Source organism: Crinia signifera, chromosome 4 (assembly GCF_055691185.1).
Source record: "Crinia signifera chromosome 4, ASM5569118v1, whole genome shotgun sequence".
In the NCBI taxonomy this organism is placed as follows: domain Eukaryota; kingdom Metazoa; phylum Chordata; class Amphibia; order Anura; family Myobatrachidae; genus Crinia; species Crinia signifera.
The window spans coordinates 127,699,810-127,721,176 of NC_139220.1; the positions used below are offsets into that span (position 1 = coordinate 127,699,810).

Sequence of the window (21,367 nt, forward strand, 5' to 3'; positions counted from 1 at the left end):
TTCTATACTCCTGTATTTTCACTGGTAAATTTCCATGTTTGCCAAAATGGGAAAACACCACCGTGTCTGTAAATTCGTAAATTAGTAAATTTACCCCTTAGTCCTCCCTGATATTTATATTTATGGAAATGTATGTACTGTAGCTTATTTCTACATTAGAGAAATGTGCATGCCAGTCTCACATGTCTTATATGTCTTATGCTGAATTTTTCTATCTGCCTGAAATTACACTAATTCACTTTTATTTTGGTTTAATGTCATTTTCATGTATGTCTTTTATTATAGCACTTATTTTTCTGATCAAACTGTTACCCTGTATGTTCCAGTATATCTGTATCCTTTTGTACAGCGCAATGCAATCTGTGGTGCCTCTGAATAACCTTTATAATGATGATGATGATGAGAATGCATATACTACATTGTAGTGGTGGTCAATATCATTACTACTATTGCACACATGTAATCTTATTAACTTTAATAGTAAATGAAAAAAATAATCTTGTTTCCGATAAACATAGGATTAAGTTTACTATTGGATATTAAATTAACAGGTGCACCATGAATACAGAATGTGAAGCAATCCCTGAACTAGGGAACTGGGTTGGAATTTCAGAGGAATATGACAAATGTCTGGGAATTCACGTGTTTCCTGCAGACCAGAGAAAGGTTACCATTTATTTCTATTTCTAGTTTAAGCTGTTTTCATGAACTGATTTTCTGAATCCTAGAAAATGAAAGACATAATCTGATATGGTTGCTATTGGCAACATCACCTCTTCATTTTCAGAAGCTATAGTAAATATACCCCTTACTTTCTTTCTTCTTTCTCTTGTCATTAAAGTGACTACAATTATCCAGAATATGTGATGTAATTTTATGCATTAAAACACAAAGGGCAGTATTTAATGCCAATTTTCGGCATGTGCAGCGAATCCTGTTAAGGATTCGCTGCACATTCACCGCGTTCCAGAGGGCTGGAGCATTCGCTGTCAGCCATCCCTGCCGCCCTATTCAACGCAGCGAATCAGCAGGAAGCCGGGGGACGGTGGCAGGCAGGGAGATGGAAGTCTCCCTGCCTGCGTCGGAATGTGTGTGTGTGGGGGGGGGGGGGGGGAGGACAAGCAATTTGATCAGAGCCATCTAGTACAGAGGTTCCCAATCATTTTTGAATCATGGCACACTAGAGTATCAGAATTTTTTTCACGGCACCCCTAGGCCAAAAATTTTCTATTAATAAATTTAGAAAGAAAAATTAAATTAAGTAAACTGTTTTTATATGTCCTTAGGGTTAGTTACCTGTATATGGTGAGAAACAGGATTTGGTTCTGTTTGTCCACATATTGAATGATGGGAAGCCACAAGAACTAGTTTTGCCTATTACACTGACCATTTTGGATTTCAATTTTCTCTAAACCGACAAACTGAGGCAAGTGTCCCAAGGCACCCTAGGATGCCTCGGCACACCGTTTGGGAACCTGCCCTAGAGTATCAGAACACGGCATCCCTAGGCCATAAGAAATTCAGAGCAAACTTATTTTTAAATTAAGTAAATTGTCTTTATATGTCATCTTTAGGGTCAGTTATATGGTGAGGCATAGGATTTACTTCTAATTGTCCTCATATTTTATCATTATTATCAGCCTCAAACACTGATTCTACCTATTACATTAACCATGAATAATTTGAATTGGTCCTGGACCACCAATCAGTCTTGTAAGTCTTCTAAGCCACCCCAGCGTTTTACGTAACACAGTTTGGGAGTCACTGATCTAGTCTTTTAACTATGGTTCCTATTTGAGTCGTAACTTCCTTAGCCTTATGTCTAACCCACTCCTGATTCAGTTCCCCTTCTATTTTTGATGCAAGGTTATTTCATTTAAAAACCCCTTGTGATAAAGCACATTTTTTGTCAAGATTTCCTAAACCTTCTACCTTTCATTTTTTAAACATATCCTTGAAGTGCTGGGGAAATTTAAGGCATGCCTGCATCTTTTTCCCTCACATCACATAGTAGTGATGAAATACAGTAATTCTCAGTGATGTTCACAAATGGCCTTCACCACTGCACATTGATGAAAACTGAATTGCCCACAAGGTCTTTTGCCTGAGACAATGAGCAGTATTCAATGAGGTTTTTCGGCATGTGCAGCGAATCCTGTTTAGGATTCGCTGAACAGTCACCATGTTCCAGAGGGCTTGAGCATTTGCTGCCAGTCCTCCTTGTCGCTGTATTTAATGACGCAGGGGCTCGCTGCCCCTGATGGCGAATTTGAACCCCTGCGGCGAAGGCCGCAGGGATCCAAGGGATGGTGGCAGGCAGGGAGATGGAAGCCGCCCCCCAGGGAGAGCTGGCAGGGGACTGGGGTTGGGAGCCGCTGCACTGCTCCTGCTCGGCATATGTAATGAGCGGGAGCAGTGAATATATGAATATCTAATGAGCGGCTTCTGGATCCCTGCTGGCGCATGTGTGAAAGAAAAAAAATGTAAAAAAATTAAATTAAATATATATTAATGTGCTTCAAGCACATAAATAAAAATAGCATGTCCCTTCACAGAAAAAAAACTCCAAAAAAACCTTTATTTTAAAAGATCACTTTCCAGTTCACCTAAAAAAAAATATGTTGAATGCAAAACGGTGAATCATGGCAAAAATCAGGGAGAAAGCAGTTCTCCATACTAGCATTGAATACACTCTCGGCGAATCCCAGTGAAAACCCCATTGAAATACACGAGCGAATTGCAGCGAGCATGAAACGGAGAACTGGCCGGCATTCACTGTTTGCTTTCGGCGAACAGTGAACATTGAATAGGGTGAATCAGATTTTCAGTGAAAAAGATTCACTGCAAGAAGTGAAAATAGCCCAATTTGCCAAAGTAGCGCTTGAAAATATTTTCTGCCTTCTGTATATATTTTAAATGTAATGGTCTTTTTCTGTACATGAAGGTCACTTAAGTCACAACTCTTGGGAGACCCTTCATTTAAACAAAAAGTTTATAAAATGGTATCTTTATTTATCTTCCATACAACAATATAATAAATAGTTGTACACCATTCATTTAAATCATTAATTTTGTCTGAATATAACTTTTTATGTGGCATTCAAAATGTGTATCTCTGGCCTTTTAGTCAGATGCAGAGGCTAAATTGTCACTACAGTTCGTGTGTAAGGCCAAACATACATAAAATTGTTAAATTGGTATGTTTTCTGAACAAGCCTTTATATCCATCTCTTTATATTAGATCAGAATAACCATTAAGAAACATCCTTCATTACTTGGCCAAAATGCCGCTTGGGATTGTGTAATTAAAAATACAGAAACAAGTAAAACACTTTGTTCGCAGAGCACATCAGCCTCTATGGACTGTTCCTGTGAATTTTCTGCAATTGCAGCATCTGAAAGTGGTACAGTATATCTTTAGTTTAATGGATAATAAAGTTATGTATTTAATGTGAAACGCATGCACAGGACATGACATTTTGACCTGTTAAATATACTAGAACACATTTCATAATAAAACGTTTTTTTTTTCTAGTCAGCAACATATGGTAGCGACATCTCTCGTGGATGTTTGGCACTCCCTCATCTCAATTATGCCATTTAGCAATCTATTTTTATCAATTGTGAATAAGTATGTTTGAGGTAATTTATTATACCAATGTTTTGACAGAATTAATAATAAAAATAAAAAACGCCATTTGCTTATCAATAAATAAATAAAGTTGCATTGTTAAAGAAAAACAAAAAATACTTAATAATTTTTTATTCTCTAATTAAAAAACGTGTTTATTTTTTTGAAAGATTTAAATTTCTTAGATGTACTTTTAAAATTAAACTGCTTTTTGTTTTCGTTTAAGCCATGTCCACTTTTGATTAATTTGTCTTTGGCTGAGTCATCCTCCATTATCAAATTTCCCATCTCATGCGAACACTCACTAACAAACCAATGTATGTTGGAGCCTGTGAAGACAAAATGGGTTCTGTGGGATTTTTTAAAGTAGTTTTTTATGATATTTGATGTTGTTAGTTATTTCTAAATGTGTGCGTATAAGGAATTATCCTCTAATCTGATGGACAGGTGGTGTCTGATAACTACTAGATTCCACAATTACCCGCAGGCTACTTTAATGCCACCCTTACAGGATATTATGAAAGTGGCTTAATGATTCTGGTGGGACTACCCTGTCACATAGACTTCGAAGCTCAGACAAGCCCTGTGCTAGGTGCAGACTCTCCTTCAGAATATGGACTCCAATATGGACTCCACAATGGACTCCACAATGGACTCCAATATGAGTGATCATGTATCTGAGTTGACAACAACGTCAGTTACACATCTATGGCACTCCCATAAATGTTTATAAGCCAAAACATTTTTGTCTGTCTGTATAGCCACTTTATAGTCACTGCCCAGGAAAGCCAATGCCATTTACATCTAAGCGTATAGGCATACTGGACAGCTGTCCAGGGCCCCACATTTCGAGTAGCCTTCGAACAGGGATGGATAATGGGTAGGGATCACACAATCAAAATGGTCAGGCAGCATTCTCTACCTGCCTTTAAGCTAGAAGCCAGACAGTGAATGGCTGCCAGCATGCTGATTGGTGGAGGCTGGAACTATTAACTAATAAGACAGCCACTCCATGTATGGAAGCATGGTGGGGGACAGATTTCTCTTAATTGGCTCCATTGCTGTTAAGACGGCCTGAGGAATGCCCAGTAAATTTTCTAGAATGCACATCTCAATCGCAACTAGGACTCTAGAAGCATGCAGAGTGTGACTTACACGCATGACATTGACCACTAGAAAAAGATTGCTCCACTGCATCTGACATCTACATTACTTTCAACTCAGAATTAGCCCCAAGATGAGCCCAGCTATTTGGCTCTGGCTAACTGAGATAAAGTTATACTCTTGTCAGGGGGACGCTTAGTTTTTATTTTTAGTAATCAGGGAATCCTCCTGGGCGTCTATTATTTAAATGATGTGAAGAAGCCATCTACCAACTGCAAAACATCACCATATCAGTATCTGCAGATGGTCAGGATAACCTGAATTCAGATATACCTACTGTGGATTGACTGGATTGTAAGGGAATGTTATTCTAATGAAATTCCTCATTGTATTTTCGTGGTTTTAAAACCAGGCATATTGTATGCCATTCATCTCAGCAGCATGTGATAAACAGACCATGGTTACAGCAACAGGAAGAGCTAGCCCATTGTGAAAATTCTGCTTTGTTTTGTCACATTTGTGGCTTAATTTAACTATGAGAAGTCACAGACAGCCTGTTTCTAAACTGTGAGCACTTGGACAAACCATGTTGCAATGCAGTGGGTGCAAATACATTTATTGTTTTGCATACAGAGTAAATACTGGCTGGCTTTTGCATGTAACACACTATTACTGGGCACACAGCTCCACAATTCCCTCTGCACATATTGAATCTCCTGCTTGCAGCAGATCATGGTTCAGTTACTTGCTCTGTTTTGGCTGCACTCGCTCCTCAGAATCAGGCCCATATTGCATTTTTGCTTGTGTTAAGTTTTATTATTTTGAAAAGATGAGGACAGGGGCCATTACTTTATAACGAGGATTATTTAGATTATGAAAAATGTATAATAATTACAAAATAAGTTGTAAATATATCAACTTAAAAATAAGAGTATAATGTTGGTATACTAAATAGAAGGTGTCATGGTGGCAAAGTGCCCCATTGCTGTTTAACAGAGCTGAAGTCACAGGGCCCTGTCTAAAGTTGTGCACACACTGGGCATCAGTAATGTTATAATTGCTGGGCGATTTTCACCCTTCCCATCGATTTTTCACCAGCATTGACCCACTCTCCATATTAGTAGAAGACTGGAATGTAGTACACTTAACCTGTAAAACAGGCCGATGGAGGGCGGTCGTTGGAGATTATGCGAGAGCGAGCATCAACAATCACTGTTCATTGCCGAGCCATACACACTAGAAGATTCTGAGCTCAAAGTAGCTCAAAACAGGAAAATGTGCTACTTTGAGCTCAATACCACCTAGTGTGGCCTTAGTGGAGTTTGTATATTCTCTGTTTGGCAAGCTATATGAAGTAACACTTGGCCATTCTCAGAGAATCTACAGGAGACTCTAAAAGTTTAGGGAAAATAGACCAGCCTTCTGGATTTTGCATCCTTCCCCAGTTATGGGAGCAGTAAATAGACATGATGTTATTAATTTGGCGCCATTGCACAATGCTGCAAATAATTTCATTGTACTGAAGGGTGACAAAAATCTCCAGGCATTTGGCAAGTTTAGTGTAAATAGCTCACTCCTGACAGCTTCTGTTATCCGTTGTTCAAAAGACACAGCCTTGCGTGAACATCGGCCATCTGAGTAAACCTCCGGTTACTCAGAATAGACGCTGCTTTGGGAAGGAAGAATGTATTATCTATATTTATGTCTAGTGTCCGTTTGTGTGTCTCTGAAACACTGCCATCTGTTTGCAGCGAGTGAAACTATATCTAGAAGGCAGAGTAGCTTTCGGAGCATTTGATTCGAGCAGGCTTACTAGTTGGTAGATATGTTCCCATTTTACCAAACAATCACTGATGCTGCCCCTTCTACACCCTGAAACAGCCACAACATGTCAATGATAGTGCGGCTTAGTAGGCCACTGCAAGCGATCTCACAGTCACTGATTGTTACATGTTCCATACATAAACTGTGCAGACAAAGTTGTACGTAAAACCGCAATGTCAGGCGGTGCCCCCGGCAGCTCTGTTCCCCAGTTTGTGGACCACACGGTGGGTGAGATACCAGCTCCAGGGATGCTTCCATCCAGTGCCTGGCCAGGTGACGACTTCTGCCCGGTGGTTGCTGGAGCATCAGGAGATGCTGGGTAGGTGCACCTTCCCGCAGCTGCACTCATTTGGTCCGGAGGGCTGGCTGAATTCTCTGCAGCTGATTGTTCATCTGAGCCCTTTTAACAGATTCAGTCCAGCACAGTCCCACCAGTGATAGTTCCACCTTAGTGGTAGTCAATTGCCCTCCTGTTTGCTCCTGTGTCCTGCAGCTGCACTTTGGACCCTCTTGCTCCTGGAAATTCCAGCCTGATTCCAGTCCCACTTCAGGGACACCATAAATGCTCCACCTGTAGCCCTGGTTCATTCCTTTCTTTACTTGTTTTTGCCAGCTACCTTGTGGACAGAATTGTGATTTTCGGGTCCACATTGGTACATTTCCTCTGTGATTTCCAGAGGAATGTCACAGGTTTGCGCTTCCTTATGTTTATTTCTCACCTACGCAGGTTGAGTTCCTAGGTATTGCAAGTGCCCTTCTCTTTGTGTTGGTTGCTGTGTTATGTTTGGTTTGCATTGTGCATTTTGTTGTGTCTTTTGTATTTGTGACTGGGTCACCCTGGGTTTGCGACTAGGTCATCCTTATTATTATCTGCCCTCTGGTATGGACTTATTGCCTCTGAAGATTACGGGTACCTTGTCCCTGCATAAGACCTGGTTGCACCGGAGTTGGGGTGGCCCTAATTTGTCCCTTCAAACTTGCCTATTATAGTAAAAGTCCTAGATATTGCAGGTGCCATCCATCTTTCAGGGGAGGCCAACAAAGGCAGCATAGGGTTTGCTGTGGCCGTCCTAAACAGCGGTCACAGCTGTGGGTTAACACACAGATACATAACACTAGGGTGGCTTATGGCTCCTGTGTTATCATACGTCCATAAGCACATGCTATTGGTCCTTCTTATCATGTCTGTTATCTTATGATGACTTGTTTTTTATTGATCATTTGCATAAATTAACCTAAACCATTTAAATGTATGGTGTTGAAAATCCTTAATAAATTTACTGTATTAACACACTTTTATTTTACATTTCAGAAATGTTAACTGTTGAAGCAGAAAGTAATAGTAGAACGGTCTCCGCTCAGTTGCAGTTTAAAAATTGCTCGCAGTATTCGGAGTTCAGGTACATTTCTTCTATTGCCAATTAGTAAACTGATACTAATTAGATTTATTTTAGTGATGTCATCAATAGATTATATACATAGGATTATGGCTACAGGAAATGAGTAGTGAAGAAGCATCATTATATATATATATATCTGATTACATGTCCTGAAACTTATATTTTCTAAGCACAAGTAGCGTTCTACACAAACATGTAATACAACATCTGCTGGGCTTTATAATTCAGACATGTTTCACTTTCACAGTTGCTTGGAGTGTATATCCAGCGGATGTTTGTGGTGCACCAAAGATTCTTCATGTAATTCTCCACTGATTGAATGTGAAAATTATGCAGATGAGGTAAATGTCATGTATTATTAAGTTGTGCAGCACAGCATGAATTCCACTGCTGCTCCCTTTTGTCAGTCCCAGGATTGGTTGCTGTATTTGTAAAATCTCTTGTAGAACTCTACAGTAAACATATGAAGAGGCAAATGTACTAAAGCCCCATACACACTAGGCAATATTGTGAACAATATCGCTCTAACAGGGGCTTCTGAGCAAGTATGATTCATAATGGAGTCTAGTGTGTACACACTAGACTCCATTAGTCTAGTGTGTTAGCAACAGTTAACATTTTCTATGTCTCCTCACAGAATCACAAATGAAGTATTTAGCTCCACCTGTGGATCTTTTAAATGTGTCAGTCAGTAATGAGTGCACCTGTGTACCTGTGAGCTGGAAAACGTGAACTGTTGGTAGCTCTCAAAGACTGGAGTTGGCTACCCCTGCACTAGATTCACGTGCCTTGTTAATGATGATTGATGTCTTCCAAACATGTAGATCAGTTTGGCAGTGTAGCTAAGCGACCTTCATGTTTTGTGGGCCCCGGTGATGTCACTTAATGATATTGGTGTCCGAGATCATTCAGTGTGTACGGACAATATCGTTAACTATATCAGCCACAGCCTCCGTCGTATAGTGTATATGGGGCTTTAGTCTTAAAGGGAGATAAAGTGGATAGATATAAAGTACTAGCCAGTCAGCTTCTAACTGTCACTTTTCAAACACAGCCTCTAACATGGCAGTTGGTATTTGATTGGCTGGAACTGTATCCTTCTCCACAGCTTAGAACATATGCCCTTACAAATGAAAAGTACTATGGCAATAAATCTCTATTATAGGGTTTGGCTTTACTCACTCACGAGCCAATACAGTAACACACAACCTACCAATTTTTAGCACTGCTCCATAGACATGACTGAATGGATGTTACTGGGATGGTGATGGGTTTTCGCCATACAGAACTCTGGATTTTGCTTGTGCGGAGAGATCTGCCTCTTTTCAAATAGATCTTTTCCACCAAGGAAAGGGCTGGTGCAGACAATGGCTAGAAAACCAAGACTATCTAGATGATAACGTAGGTTGACCATATGGTTGACATGCATTAGGTCAAAATGGTCAAAAGGACGACTGGTACCAAAGGTTGACAATGGTCGATATGTACAATGTTCGTAACAAGTTTTCCTGATGTATGGCAAATTAAGCTACACAAAGTGAGTTACATATTGAGTTGGGTACACGTAGAGGGAGCGTGATAGCCAATTATATATGAGAACTGTATGAATAACATGCAAGTTTTTGTTATTCATTTTATATTTTATTGTTAAATTACAGTGCTTGTTTTTGTATAGAAATGAAAATGTGTTCTTGCCTATACACGAATGCCTTTCAATGCCAAATTGTTCAATGTTCACCACTGATTACTGAATTGTTATTTGTAATAATGCAGGCTATGTGCAGAAGCATTGAAGACGGAACATCCCTGAGCACACCATCTAATGTAAGATAGCTTTTATATACTGTACCTTTTTTAGTAGAACATATACTGTAAAGTTATATGCTGATTTTATGGAAGAGAGTGAAATGGCTACAAGGGCACCCTTTTTATAAGGATCCTTTTAGTGTTAGTAGTGTTACAGTAATGGTGTGTACACACAGTACTTTTTGCCTTCCGATGTTGACGATATAGTCAACATCGGATCGGAATCGGATGCAGATTGCAAGGGTTTTAACCCTTCAGATCCCAATCCGATTCCGATGCATGTTCACGTATCGCAAGGCAGAAAGTCTTGTCTGCCTTGACTATATAGTGCAGATCTGCACTATATAGTCAGACTTGTATGCAAATTGGATGTGCCTTCAGATACTATCCACGATCCAATCTGATCGTGTACACACCATTAGTGTTATAATGTATAATAAATAGTTTGAAAAGAGAGACATGTTTGCTGTAGTGGTGACTGAAATAGTAGAAATGTGGTCATTAAATGAAGTAAAAGCACAGTAACTTTTAAAAGTACCTCGTAGAATGTAACTTATGCATTTATTTAAGAAGTTGCTTTCTTTATTTATCTGTTACGCAAACGGAAGTAGAGGAAATATGACATATAAACACATGCAATGGCAACACCTTTTTCCTGTTGTGGTGTTTCCTGAAATTGGTATTTATCAGTAATCATAAGACCACTTGGTTTAACCAGCGCATTTTGTCAAGTGTAACAGCAATGTGATGTTAGACTAAAAAGAATACAGAGAAAAGTATTTTTTTACTGATTAATAATAAGCACATATAACAGGGATGATGTGTGAAATTTTAATTGTGTGATATCCTTTACAAGATTTTATTTATTTTCAGTATATCAGTAAAAGTTTAATTTCACAGATGTTTTCCTAATGGTCCTATGTCCTTAGCATGCTAGGGATGATGTTAATCTAATAATGAAATTGATTTAATTGATCATTCTTGGGCTTGTTCATACCATTTTGGAATTCTTACTAACTACTGTATATTGTTTCATCTTATCGGTGTACTAAAAACTCATATCTATATAAACAAAGGTGTTTATATTCGCTGCCTATTCAGGTTCATTCGCTCACCTGTGCGTTCGTGCAGGGGAACAATGGTGAGTGACTGCACATGAGCATATACATTTATGCGCATGTGCAGTCGCTTGGTGCGAGTGCCGTCCTGTTCGCACCTAGCAGTGTGGTCCTGGGTGGCAGCGATCCGTGACACACATGCGGGGGGGGGGCAAGCAGCTGATGCCAGCGGATTTCTGCCTGCCCGCCCGCTTCCCTACAGGGCACCCACAGATCTGACACCACAGAGGTTGGCTGGCAACCATCGAATGATTTTGTCCCTGCATGCAAGGCTGCGAATGGATGTATATGCAAAAAATTGCCATTTGCATGCATGTGGAGGAATTCGCCGTTTAAGGGCTGCGCGGGTGGCCGTGCGGGCAATGGGAGGTGGCATGTCAATGACTCGCAAAGCTGCAAAATTTGCAACCAGAATAAGGCCCATAATGTAGTACAACAAACTGAACTGAAGTTTAAAATGTCATAAAAGAAAGTTACATTGTAAAAGTAGAGCAGTACAATTTCTTGCTGAAAAAAGAGTCACATATTATGTTTTGCCCTCACCAGGCCTCCATTACTTCTGTCGTGCCTAGCAGGGTAACCTCAGCAGGAAAGAAGAGCGTCCTAATTATTGGGGACAATTTGATGAACTTGTCAAGAATGTTTTTATTTGGTACCAGCAGCTGCAAACCACAGCAGTAAGTGACCATATGTTATATTACATCAAGAATTGTTGATCCATTAGGTTTCAGATAAGTCATAAATGAAATCTACTATGGAGTTTATTTACTAAGATGGGAGTTCTATTGAAGATAGGATGCTGCCATGGGCAATCAATCATATTCTATCTATAATCTCCCAGAAGATGCTGAATAAATAAGAAGTAGATTCTGATTGGTTGGTATAGGCAACAACCTATTTTTTATATAACTCCCATCTTAGTAAATAAGCCCCTATAAGTCTAGTAAGTCTAAGACTTGGCATTATATTTATAGGTAAAGTATGAATGTAGCTACCAGCCGACACATAAATACCACTGAAAAAATGAATCTACATATACACAGTGCACAGTACTTTAACCACTGGAAAAAGTACTACTTATGCATGGGGTTTTTTGCAAATTTTTTACATTTCAAATGAATTTCAAATGTTAGTTTTTGTATTGTATGTTACTTAAACTATATACTTCCATGTGATTTCATTATGTGATGCTGATCCTTATTGTAAATGTAGCCCCATGCATTATAATTTATTTGATTACTGCAAAGGTTGTTGGTCACGGGCAAGGGATTTGATGGTATTGTGTGGTTCTGAGGAACAGGAGACTGAAGGGTTGAAACGGGCTGGTTTAATGAAGGATTTCATATAGGGGAAAATAAGTTCAAATACTTCTGTGAGATAAAGTCAATGAGAAAGAAATAAGCAAGTCCCTGCAAGTACAACTTGAGGCTTTCAGAGGTAGTTGACGGAAATGTGCCGGGGACTGTGGACGATGACTTAAAGAGGGTAATGAGGACTGCAATTGTATCTGGAAAGAAGAATGAGGCTGATAATGACAATTCGATCCAATGAAAGAGCTGAAAGACTTTGGTATACTGGAGTGGGTAAACATGGAACTTGACTAAAGACCGGAACTGGGGGTTACATCGAGAGTCCAGTGAGGGCCAGAGGGTGGAGGCAGACGAACGAGACTGGCCGACTGGTAGAGACTGCGATGAGGTCAGAGGCCAGCTGAAGTAAACTGATAGACAGGGCAGAGGGAACATGGATAGTCAGGAATCTCCCAAAGGAAGCGCACAGCTCATGAGACTTTTTGTACTGACCCAGAGTATCCTAGGCAGATCCCCTATATAGCCAGAGGGCGGCTGCCATTGGCTACCTTGTCAGAGAAAGTAGGAGAGACCCTAACCTGGCCAATAAACCTCTTTGCCCATAATCAAGATGGCGGTGCTGGCCTCCTGACGCCGCCAGCCCACACAGGCACACTACTGCGCCTCCATCTCCCACACCGCCCCTCTCACATGCCACCCAGTGCCAGTCATCGCCCGTCAGCCCTGGGAACCTGCCAGACACATGCCAGCCACCGGCGGACATGGACAGGTGAGTGCTGTGCCCACCATGTGCTGCCGCGATGCCATGTGACAGGGTGAGGAGCCCCCACAATAAAACTATAGTACAGTAGGTCTGAGGGGGTTTTTTTAAGTTCTTAAGTGTGTTACCTATAAATTTGTCACTTGTGTATTGGATAAAGATTTGGAACGGGAACAATTAACTTTCCCACTGTATAATATGCTTTGTTTTATTAAGAAGTGAAACATTTTAAATGTATGGCCTCTTTCTAGTTTGCAGTTATATTTATGATCCCCATTTTCTTTCAGACTCAAAGTTATCCCTCAACTAAATAACACACATGCCTATGTAGCCCTACCACAAAGCCGCAAAGAAATTAAAAGATTATGTGCAGGTTTTAACCAGAATTGCTACAATGGGAATATTTTATATGAGTCATTGCCAACATGTTCTGTAAATTTTCCAAATTCTGTGTGGCTCAGGTAAGTGATTCCAATTACATTTGGATGTTTTATTATATAGTTGACTATTGCTGTATTCCTGCAGAATCTATTTTCCTACTAAAGGGGGAAACTACTTGAATTGATGAAACATTTTCTTCCATGAGCTTGTGTATCCAAATACAATAACCTATCATGAAAATGATTTCTTACATTTTCTGGAAATAAAATTAGATGTAAGAAGCCATGAGGTCACATGTTGGCACACACACAAAGGTAAACAAATGTTAAAAAAATAGAGGTCCTTGTGGCCAGCAAGGTTCAACTATCTGGTCTGAGAAATTGAGAGAATTCCAAAGCCGCCAGCAATGTGTGGAGTTAAATTTGATGCACATTGCTGGCATCTTGGTTTGTTAAGATCCAAACGCAGAATATTACAACGGTCGATTTGGAGACCATAACTGGCAGAATTTGTCTACTTTTTCCAAATTGTAACGGATCAAACTCTGCCAATTTTTTTAACGGGACAATTACAAAGCATGGTTTTGCCTTGTAAGTGATTTCCCCCTTTAAACACCCAAGTTTGGCTGACATCCCTCACAGCTGACAAACTCGTACTTCATTACACCCTGCCCTAAATCTGTAACTGGAAGTCCAAGTCTACATATATATTTTCTGACTAGAAAGCGGTAAGTTCAGCACTACCTCTGGCAACCGGTTACAGTATAAGGTCAATTACTAGGTCAACAGTCACTTGGTCGACCAGTAATGGTCAAAAGTGACTAGGTCAACACCTGAAAATGGTCGAAATACCATAGGTCAACATTGACAGAAGGTCGACACAAGCTTAAGGTTGAAAGGTCAACACAAGTCTTTCACTTTTTTATGACAACATGTGCAACATATAAGAGTACCGTGTCCCCTCACATGGTTCGCTACGCTTCGGGCAAGGTGCCTCCTTGCGCTCAGCACATTATTATATTCTCACTCTATACCTACTTGGATTGTAAAGTATGAACCAAGTCGGTCTAAACAAAAAAGGGAAAAACTTGTGTCGACCTTTTGAATGTCCACCATGCCCATGTCGACCTTAAACTTTGTTAAGGTCTAAGTGAATTTGTCAAAACAGGTGTGAAAATTGGCAAGCACACATTTTATTTCATCATAATGACCTGTAATGTTTACCTTATATAGGACATATCTATTTTTACACAACATTTTTTATTTTCATTTATATAACAAATGTGAGCGACGCTGCCATTTTTAGTGGATATTTTGCGCATCTCTCGCAGAGATGTTGGAACTCAAAGGGGTGAGCTTGTGTTGACCTTCTCTCAATGACGACCTATTGTAAGCCGACCATATTTAGGTGTCGACCTAGTCACCGTCGACCATTACTGGTCGACCTAGACATTGTCAACCCAGGAAACGGATACCCTGGCAACCAATATCATCATTATCATTCCACTGCCCGGGGACATTTGTATTAGTAAATTGTGGTGATAACTGGTTTTCTATAGTTGGTATAATTGATGGAATAGCATTACCACTGCATATTAATTATCATCCGCCGGCCTGTAAACTGAAGTGAAATATTGAGCGCTTACGATTGACATTGCCTTATTTTACTGTTGTATTTTTTTCTTATATTTAGTGGTGGTCGAAATATCTCAATATCTGGTACAAACCTGGATTTTATAGATAATTTAATAATTTTAGTAAACACATTACACAATGTAAGTATGACATTTATTTTTATAAGTAACTAGCTGTAGTGTAGCTGGGCTTCACCCACTATGACATTGATTGCTTCTGCCAACATCTTTTATATTTGAGATGTTCTATTTCTTTGCATAGAGGCCTGTCACAGGAATGGCCCACATGACCCGCAGCAGTATACTGATTGATGACAGCAGTGCCTACACCCACCACTCACACCAGTGTCACTGCTATGCACTGTAGCCTGTCCAATTTAAGTGAGCCCCCCACCCCCTTTACCAGTCGTGTGCATTGAGATGAAACAAAGTGCAACTAATTTCTAGGAGTTTTCACTACAAAATAATGCAGTTTTTCATGAAAATTGTTTTATGAGTTTTTGTCAACATGGAACAAGATGGCAAACACAACATTCTTATAATATTAGTATAGTAATGTTAGTATAGATAATAACTTTATCCAAGAGGAATGGTAAATAAGATTGTCAGTCATAGTGTCTAGATTTACCTTATCAACATGAGAAAGTCTACATGGTACGAATGTTGACACTGAATGTGGACAGGATTTTAAAATCAACAGTTGTCATGTTGACATTCATCTCCACACTGACATAATGGTGACACTGCCTCGGGGCAGTAGCGGGACTGGACCGGGGGAACGCTCAGTGTTTCATGGGCATCACCACCGAAACGCTTGGCATTCCCCTTGGAACGTGGCTGGCCGTCAGCTCCCTACCCCGCCTTCTTCCCGGTGCTCGCAAATAAGGGGGAAATTTACTAAAGGAAATTTGTAAAAAATAGGTGTATTTGTATCCAGAAATACACTTATTTTTGACATTTACTATCACGAAAATACGGCAATTCATATTCGTATTGATAGCACATCAATACGAATACGAATTGCCGTATTTTTGGGATAGTAAATGTCAAAAATAAGTGTATTTCTGGATACAAATACACCTATTTTTTTTTTACAAATTTCCTTTAGTAAATTTCCCCCTTAAAGTCAGTTGAGAATGACTTTTATTTGTGAAGACAGGACAAATCATTTGAGAGGTTCATGCAAGGGGATGTGTTCTTGTACATATCCCCTTGCATGTTTTCTAGTATATTCAGTGGTGGTGGTGGGGGGGGGGGGGGGTGTATTCTGACGGGCAGCATCTCAGGCGCTCTGTAAGCAGCGAATGTTTGCATCTTACCGAGCCAACCTGAGTGAGGGCCTTAGTGTACTACTGAAGAAACCCTCCATCTCAGGATGTGTGTGGACTCTGTTCTTCAACAGCAGACTCTGATACACTAATCCTGGATCTTTATTCTTGTTAGATTTAGGTAAACCTTCTATCAAAATACAGTAGTAGACACATATTACGAAACAACCTTGTGAAAGTTTGTTATTAGGACAATGGACTGGAGTAACAGTAGCTAAAATGGGGCTTTGCAGTCATAAGAATAATTTCTAAACCAGTAAGTGAAGCATTAGTTTTATTTTGCTTTGCTTTTCAAGAAATTTAGTTCTACCTTGATAAAAAAAAAAAACATAAATAAAATGTAGTGCACATTCATTGCCTGGTGAGAGTCGTGAGGTGGTAGTGGAAAGTGGCACTTGTTCCTTGTCCAGTGCAGATTACATGGAGGGGGGTCCAGGGGTGTTAGAGCAATGCCTATACTACCGGTAGAAGCTGCTTACAATAGACATGCAAATCTGGGCAAACACACAAATGTATGAGCAGCTCTGACTGGAAACTCTTTAAAATTTTTACATTCTAATATAATAGTCAAAATGTTGAATTTTTCTTTTTTTTTAGAGACTTGATCACTTAGGAAATAATACACACCGCTATTTTATAGCTCCAGAATTATCTGAAATCATTCAGGATATCAGCATAAATATAATCATTGAAGAACAGATTGTAAAGTGCGGGCAATTAATTTACAAGAATAATCCTGCTTTCAGAACTTTTGCTTTACTTAATGACGTTGATGGCGAGATTGAACTAAGAATAAAGGTACAATAACTGCTGTTGTTTTAAGTACTTGCAAAAATAAAAATTAGTTTCCACCAATTATAATGTTCTATAAGTGTGAACAATGCCCTAAACCTGCAGAAAAAAATGGACAGAATATAGCTAATGGTAATCATAAGGACAACCTTCTACAAGACAACCTTCTATCTTTAAAGACACAGATTGCAGATACATGGGAATCAGGGCCGGGTTAAAGGGGGGGGGGGGGCACAGTGGGTCAGTACCCCTGGGTCCCCCTCTATCTAGAGGCCCCCTGTAGTTGTCATGTATGTTTTGTGCCTGGGAGTGGGGTAGTGCTGCAGCTTCACCTATCTGCCAATGTGACAATGATTGCTGAGCATTGGGAGCCAAGGCACACTAACTGCAGTGCATTACTGGGAGTTGACTAAATCACATGAGACTTTGCACAAGATCAGGGGCTGAGAGGGTTGTACTGAGCTCTGCTTGGTGGAGCTCATCACATGCTTCTCAGGCCCATGGAGAATAGAAGCAGCAGCGGCCTTATCATGGGAGGGTTTTTAATCAGAGGCAGCACTGAGCCTGTCAGGGCTGCTACAGAGTAAAGTACAGAGGGACAAACACAGGCTTTTCATGTGGTATTATATAACCGCCTTGTGTCTACTTTTTCTGAGTGCCGCCGCCCCCAGTATTCCTATATATATATATATATATATATATATATATATATATATATATATATATATATATATGTGTGTGTGTGTGTGTGTGTGTGTGTCTTTATACTGCCTTTACACTGTGTTTTGACAGTGTAATATTCTCCCATGTAGTTTGCGGCCAGTAATGACAAGTGGAAGGGGGCCCCCCTGTCTAAAGTGCCCCGGGCCCCCCGAAGGCTTAATCCGGCTCTGATTGGAATGGCAAACCACATGGTCAATGGGCCTCATTCAGAGATGTGTGCAAACCTCATGGATTGCATACATCATGATTGTTTGAGATTGGTTCATATGCAGGATCTGTACTGAGCTTTCACAGCTATACTTATGCGATATGTGTCTTTGAAAACAACACTCGGATCTGCAATGCTGTCTTTATATTCTAGATGAATCCTGCAGCAATGAGAAGAGTGCCCGACTCTTAAGGTGCCCATACACTAGTAAGATTTATCTTCAGATCTGGCTGGTTGGAACAAAAACATAGTTATGGATGAGTGACAGTTTGTCAGTTTTCCAAGCAAATGGTCAACTGTAATTTGCTCTCATCCATAACCATGTTTTTGTTCCAACCAGACAGATCTGCAGATAAATCTGTGTGTGTATGGCCACCTTTAATCTGCAGCAGTTTAGAAATAAACTATGAGCTGTAAAGGCCCCCATACACTAGGGCGACTTGTCCTTAGGACAAGTCGCCCCCGACTTCCCCCTGAGCTTCCCCTGCTGCTCCCCGGGGGAGCTTGATTAGATTGGCACTTGATGTGCCATTTTTTACATGTGATAAATCGTCTCGATTTATCACATGTAAAAAACCCGGGGAGCAGGGGGGGGGGGGGGGCTACCGAGCAGGGCTGCTGGTGGGAGCAGGGGGGCTGGGGACGCTGCGGGGGACACAGGCGGCATAGAGCCGGGCAGGGGGAGCCGGCCGGGAGCTGTCAGTAATGAATAAAAAAAAAAAAAAAACCATACAATGAATGGGCAGCCTGTGATTGGCTGAGCGCTCTCTCAGCCAATTGCTGACTGGCTGAGAGAGCGCTCAGCCAATCACAGGCCGCCCATTCATTGTATGGGCTTTTTTTTTTATTCATTACTGACAGCTCCCGGCCGGCTCGCCCTGCCCGGCTCTATGCCGCCTGTGTCCCCCGCAGCGTCCCCAGCCCCCCCCTGCTCCCTCTACCGCTGCGCCGCGCCGCCCCACTAGGTCCCAAGTCGGGTGGTCGGACGTGCAGCAGGTCCGACCACCCGACGCAGATCCGATGCGCACGGGACCGTGCATCGGATCTGAGGGGACATCAAAACTAGCCGATTTTGGTCCGATTTCGGCCAGATCCGACTGATCTGGCCGAAATCGGACCAAAATCGGCTAGTGTATGGGGGCCTTAAGGCTTAGTACAGAGGGGTACAGTATATGGTAAAATTGAACAACCTGACAAAGCAACCAATTAACTTCAAATGCACAAACTCTATACTTAAAGTTGTTGTATTTTGTGTATCAAAGCTTATAGACGTACCACATGGCTGTGAAAGATGGTGTCAGTTTGCCAGTGCTGGTTGTTATCATTCAGCAAGTCCAGGCAAGTGCATAAGGTGCCAAGGTTAAGGGGTCACCTAAACACAGAATGGTCTCATTATATCAATCATTTAATGTTTTCCCAAGGCTCCTCCATACTAACTGCTCCTCCAGAACAGTTGATGCCCCTTAGTGTCAATGCGGCTTAGGTGTAAGGATTGCTGTTAAGGAATGTGGGCCTATTTCCTTGCAAAAAAGCAAATGGGAAAAAAACATGTTGCACTGCAGGTGGGGCAGATGAAACTTGTGCAGAGAGATTTAGATTTGGGAGGAGTGGGTTCATACTGAAATCTAATACCCCTTTTCCATCCGCAAGCCGGGTCGCACCCAAGATTTTGTACCCGGCTACAACCTGGGTGCGACCCGGCTTGCAAACCCATTCACACTAGAGTACCCACCCGGCATAATGCCGGGGTGGGTGACGTCATCGGAAGGTGGGGTCGGGGAGGTGCTGGAAGATGAAAGCATCTCCCAGCGCCGGCTTTGGCACTGTAGTAAACGGGACCCGGTTCGCACAGCCTGGGTTATTTCTACAGGGAGCGTTTCCACCTGCCTAAAGTCCTGGGTTTTGCACGCTCCCGTGCAAAAACCCGGGATATTTAGCCTAGTGGAAAAGGGGTATTAATTACAGTGAAAAATAAAGCAGACAGCATTCACAATGCACAGAAAAATATAACCCACCCAAATCTCTCTGTACAGTATGTGTTTGATCAGTACTATCTACAGTGCAACATGGATTTGCCCAGTTGTGTGCTTTTTGCTTTGCCAACAAAGCTGATTCTGTGTTTGCAAAAACATGAAGCCTAAATTTGTGAATAAAACAGTTGATATTGAGGTCAGATTTCTATATACTATAAAAAGTATTCCCAAATCATACTACTTCTTTTTGGGTTTGGCTATAACAGAAATACAACATTTTCTATCCACTGTATGTCACTTAAATGGAGATGACTTGTTTCAACAGAAAACAAGAGATGAACTTTACATTCAAGCAAATGAAATTGAAGTCCTCATTAATTATGAAGAAAAAAAAATAATCTGTGAAGTACAGAATATAACAGAAAATTATGACGATAATACTATACTATGTAAAGCTAAGAAGAATTTCACAGGAAAAATTGATGTTTATAAAATGGAAGTTAAGGTAAGTTATTATATATTTAAAGGCTTACACATTATTGTAGTTACCCAAATCTGTAATTTATGGTTGGCAGCCTTCCAATTTTCTGCAAATATGGATTGGGCCCATAATATACATTAAGCCCCTCACACGCCAAACGAGATCCCGTCAATGCCGATTTTGGCGTCGGCGGGGTGCTGGCATCGCCAAGTGCATACACACTTGCTGATCCTGACGGGGAAGGGAGCGACGCTATGGGGGGATGGAGGGAGGAGCAATTGCCATGTTGCAGCGTATGGAGCTTTACACAGGCCTACAAAATTTGATTCACTGGAAATTGTCTGAACCAAAAAAAAAAAAACTATACATTTTCTCTTAGATGTACTGTATGGATTTTTCACAACATGGAAGATTTGGTCAAATCAGATGCAGAAGCTCCAACAGTTCTGTAGCTTGATGTGTTTATGCAATCACAACAGGAAGATACATAAAGGTCACTGGTTTCTAATCATTTATTGTTTGCTAGGACAATCTCTTTAAATATAAGTAGCATTTAACCAACAGATTTCAAAATAGACCAGTTATATGGTTCATAGTGAAACAGTATGCTTTGTATGCAGGTTGTCAGAGTGATTGTAGCCCCTAATAAGTATTAAGGTGCCCATACACAGGTGTGACTTGTCAGAGGCACAAGTCAGACCTATTTTACCTTGAACTCCCCCGGCAGCTCTCCAGGAGGTCTCCATCTGATACGGCACTTGATGTGCCATTTTTTACATGTAATTTATCGCATGTAAATGAACTCCTGGGAAGCTGCTGGAGGGTCTAGAAGAATCGGATGTGATATGCGCTGATCCGGTTCCAATATATCATACATGCTGCACATATGATCTAC

General features: G+C 40.8%; 1 protein-coding gene and 1 long non-coding RNA gene across 2 annotated transcripts in view; one reads left to right on the forward strand and one right to left on the reverse strand.

Moving 5' to 3' along the window:
• Positions 1–21,367, forward strand: part of LOC146074398 (plexin-C1-like) — a 95,087-nt gene that overhangs the window by 18,604 nt on the left and 55,116 nt on the right. Inside the window, exons 5-14 of the mRNA XM_083182407.1 lie at positions 552–666; positions 3,242–3,404; positions 7,872–7,959; positions 8,207–8,300; positions 9,733–9,783; positions 11,430–11,560; positions 13,241–13,414; positions 15,027–15,108; positions 16,893–17,093; positions 20,317–20,496. Of these exons, the coding sequence (XP_083038533.1) occupies positions 552–666; positions 3,242–3,404; positions 7,872–7,959; positions 8,207–8,300; positions 9,733–9,783; positions 11,430–11,560; positions 13,241–13,414; positions 15,027–15,108; positions 16,893–17,093; positions 20,317–20,496 (1,279 nt within the window). The remainder of the gene's footprint in view (positions 1–551; positions 667–3,241; positions 3,405–7,871; positions 7,960–8,206; positions 8,301–9,732; positions 9,784–11,429; positions 11,561–13,240; positions 13,415–15,026; positions 15,109–16,892; positions 17,094–20,316; positions 20,497–21,367) is intronic.
• The window catches only part of LOC146074399 (uncharacterized), a 47,438-nt gene that overhangs the window by 5,160 nt on the left and 20,911 nt on the right, over positions 1–21,367 (reverse strand). Inside the window, exon 2 of the long non-coding RNA XR_014473425.1 lies at positions 19,294–19,390. This is a non-coding gene — a long non-coding RNA (uncharacterized LOC146074399). The remainder of the gene's footprint in view (positions 1–19,293; positions 19,391–21,367) is intronic.